The 4,169-nt window shown below is 35.3% G+C and overlaps 1 protein-coding gene across 1 annotated transcript; it reads right to left on the bottom strand.

Annotated features, from left to right (window-relative positions):
• Nucleotides 1-224: 224 nt before the first annotated feature.
• Nucleotides 225-2,413, bottom strand: LOC133311074 (peroxidase 18-like). Its single transcript, XM_061512086.1, has 4 exons — nucleotides 2,189-2,413; nucleotides 1,807-1,986; nucleotides 1,073-1,238; nucleotides 225-640 (listed from the first exon to the last, which is right to left on the bottom strand). Exons 1-4 carry the CDS (start codon nucleotides 2,411-2,413, stop codon nucleotides 225-227), a joined length of 987 nt encoding a protein of 328 aa, XP_061368070.1.
• Between the last annotated feature and the right edge of the window lie 1,756 nt (nucleotides 2,414-4,169).

The following is a 4,169-nucleotide window of genomic DNA, read 5'->3' as shown; positions in this document are numbered from 1 at the left end:
TCCTGTTTCTTTTTTGGAATGGAACTATATTTATATAGGATAGTTTCAATATATGTTATGCTACACCAATACAAAAGAAACACAGATCATACAACAACAAAGAATTGAGAAATCAGCAGATCAACACAATAAAATCGTCTGCATGAAGATGTTCATTTTTTACATAGTATAATTTTTTTTTAAAGTGGCATTTATTTTCCATTATGCTTAGAGAACCTTGGTTCTCATGCATTAGTTGCTGAACAAGAAAGTCGAATTTCACCCTCATCACCTGTTTTGACTCCAACACTAGTGAGCTTCAAGAAAGACTGGCCCCAATTTTCAAAGAAAAGGTCTTGATCATTTGCTAAGTCCTCCACTAGTTTCCTTGTTCTATCATCAATTAACAAAACAGAATCAGACTGGAACAACCCCTTGTTGTTTAGAAGATTTCTGTAGTACTGGTTGTCAAAGACCATAGATGTTTCAGGATCATTGTTTACTGTTACAAATGGGCTTGCACTTATGGGACACTTTTTCATTAGCTCATCAGCATAGCTACTGTCAAGGGTTTTGTCAATGAGTGTAACCTTTCCCTTGGAATCTTCTTGGAACCTACCCCTGAATGAGCTACAATGAGCTGTTCCTATTGTGTGTGCTCCTGCAAAGCCAAATCATCTTCTCATTTTGAATATCCAAAATTTTAGATAGAAAAATGGTCACTAAAATATAGTACAATTTTTTTTTATAATGAAAGAGACTATTTTCTGAATTCAAACTCGTGATTTATAAGTCACTTAAAAATAATTTTACCACTACTTGAGCTGCGTCATCTTTTACCAATTACAAAGTAGCAATTCTAATAAATGTAGTGAGTAGATTGTCATCTACACAGCATCAATAATTCAATTCTTTGTACCTAACAGAATGTCATGTCTTGCTTTGTGGGATTTTATCTCAAATATAATGAAACTCAAGGTCATTTACCCTTTTAAGAATAAAGGCAGCGGAAGAGACTGAAAATCAAAGGAATGATACTTTTTAAAGAGAAGCATGCCAATTATTATGATCATTCCCTTGGAAGAATATGCACCTGAAAGGATGACAAGATCAGCTAAAGACAATCCTTTAGTGGAGAAGCGGTTAATCATATCATCCATGGGAAAACTAGTGTCCACAATGTTGGGTCTGACATTTGAAGCAAGTGAAACCATCCCATCTCTCCTACCTGTGGAAATTGGAATCATAGGACCACCAACCTGTTCTCAAGTGCCCCTCAATAAGTAACCATAACAAAAGCGATATCAATATACTATTGAAGAATATGAATCTAAAGAATTAATTCAACCCAAAAGTTAAGCTGGTGGATGAGGCTATATTAATGGTTTTTATATATCTCTAACAGTTTTATATATCTCTAACACGCCCCCTTACATGAGAGCTCACTGGGCTTGAAGGATGGACAATACACATGCTCACCTACCTGTGCTAAGAAATTCCACAAGAGAAAATAGAGAGTGGTGAAAATCGAACCCGTAACACAAGTCTCTTGTTGAGATATTCAAGTGTGATGAGTCCCATATTGGTTGGTAATGGGCTAAGTGAAGAGTATATAAGTGGAAGGACCTATAAACCCAATGCCTTAAGGTTTTGGGTAGAGATGTGGTGTCGGACCCACTTGGTGTACTTGGAGTACTTGGAGTAACATTGGTATCAGAGCTGATACCATGTAAAGAACCAATTTAACCCAAAAGCTTAAGTTGATGCGCTTAAGCTTTTGAGTTGAATTGGTTCTTTACAGTAAGCAATGCAAGGAGAATAACTTACAATTTCAACAGCATCTCTAGCAGCCAAAGCAATTATGTCTGCACAAGAAACTGTTCCAGGACAAAAGGTTTCAAGGACTCTTTTTGCTGATTCTATAACTGAAAATCCTCCAACAGACCTATTTGCTGGATCACTTTGCTCTGTATTATTCCCTTGTAGCATCAAAGATGCATCACATCCCTGCAGATCATGAAATAACTGATCGTTACATCAAGGAAAATATGGGTGGCCAAAGCAAGTCATAATTGAATCTCAGCTTCAAACCCATTTGAATTTTCAATCACACAAAGGCAAGAACAAGCACATTCCTCGGAAGATTCTTTCCCAAACAACCAAGAACATCATCTTAGTGTACAAAAACCAGTGTAGGACTAATACTAACCTCCACAAAGCAATCATGAAAAACCAAACGAAGGAGCTTTCCAGGAATTGAAGGATCAGAAGAAGAGGATGAACTGACTGTGTTTCTTACAATAAGCTCTGCTGTTGGGCATGAAGCTGCATAGAAGTCGAAAACGAGGCTAGCTGAAACAGATGCACCAAAAAAGAAGATGAAAAGAGAAGACACCGCCACTGGAAAAAGAAAAAACACTGCTCTTTTCTCCATAGAACCAATTTTTTAGTCCTTTTTGGAGTACAAGCGCAGTGTTTGCAGTGTGCCATGTCTCTCACTTGATAATGAGAGATAACACAATAAAGATACAGCTAAGGTGATCAGAAGATTGACCCAATTCAAAGCTACATTTATGAGGTTGGATGAGGTATTGAATAAATATTAAGAGGTTATGGTCATGCATTTTCCCTCACGCCTATCATTGGTTTGAGCATTTAAGTCTTAAGATGCTTCCTGGTAACTCTAGATAGTAAATACTTTTCAGTAATAGAAATAGTTATCTCAAGTTTTCAACCATGTCTTTCTGACAAGCATACATTTACACCAGGTGTAGATAAAAATCTCTCTGCGGAGGAAAGGTGCTGGAATTATCAGTGAACGGAACCTGTACTTGCACATAAACAGTGAACTGTTTGTGTAATGGTAATAGATTTGTTTCCCTCAGAGGGATAAAGTCTATCAATATAACAGTGATCTTATTATGTAGCAGAGATATGAACCTGAACTCAATAAAAGAGTCACCACAAGTGGATGATATCAGGTGAGAATTGAGAATTAGGAGAAGTGTAGGACACGTTGGTTTTGTGTGATAGTATTTCTGCAAAGGAACAATATGAGAATGAGTATGCAAAAGATGTCTTTTCAATGACAAAACAGAGGTATTTTTAAAGGGAAAAGTGTGTCATTTCAAATGACGAGAGAAAGAGATAAATTATGAGGGAGAGAAAGTGAATAAAAAAAATAAAAAATGTAAATTCTACTTTTTCGTGAGAATAAAATAACACAAGTTGCGTGAACAAACACTTTTCCCATTTCTAAACGAAGAAGATTCTCCAACTATGAAAAAGAGGGAGCCGTAACCGTTGGGCTCTTATGGACCTCACTAAAAGCCTCACCTGATGCATAGGTATGTGCGCATGAAAAATAAGGGTGTAATTGTGTCACTTTAGAAATGAAGGGATATACATTCTCCAAAAAGAAGAGAGAGAATGAGATGTAGGGATATATGGTTTAGTCAGGCACATGAGAGTTGAGTATACGACGGTAAAAATATATCTTCGATTCTTTTCGGTATTATTTTTAGAATAAGTTTAGAATCTCAACATTGGACAAAATTACCTCTCGTAAAGAGAAATTTCTTCGGTAGTACGGTAGTACCGAACTTGGTACTTCCTTTTATTAAAAAAGATTTTTTTTATTTTAACTCATTTTTTTGTATAATTCCTTTTAAGTTCCAAAACCCTTTTTCATTTTAGTATGGATGTACATACATCTATTGCAGCAAAGATTTTCTTTTCGTAAAAGATACATATGATTTATAAAAAAAAAAATATAAGGATATAAACTTTTTTATGAATATGAGAAGCCGGCCTAGTAGAATGGGCATGTGTGACCGGACTAGAGCACAATAAGTTGCTTGACAAATAGAGTATAAGTTAAGTAAATTATATGTATATTTTCAAACTCTAAAGTAAAAAACTAAAGAGTATAAGTTGCAATTTACTTAATATATAAATAACATCATTAAAGTACTCACAAATTTACTTTAAAAAATAATAATAATTAGCACTTCATAATATAAAAAAACAAATATGAAGTTTTGCATGAATAATTCACTATTGTTAGGTGACCAGTGTCCAGATTGTTTTGTTTGTGTGGCCAGAGATGGCACAAGAGTCCTCCAAGTAACACCCACCTAATGATGACAAGTTGACTTCTCCCTTTTTAAGTTCCCTTGCCTACGTTTCTC

Source organism: Gastrolobium bilobum, unplaced genomic scaffold (genome assembly GCF_033153095.1).
Source record: "Gastrolobium bilobum isolate Gb01-03AN ecotype WA unplaced genomic scaffold, APGP_CSIRO_Gbil_v1 utg6878, whole genome shotgun sequence".
Taxonomy (NCBI): Eukaryota; Viridiplantae; Streptophyta; class Magnoliopsida; order Fabales; family Fabaceae; genus Gastrolobium; species Gastrolobium bilobum.
This window is presented reverse-complemented; position numbering and strand designations above follow the sequence as displayed.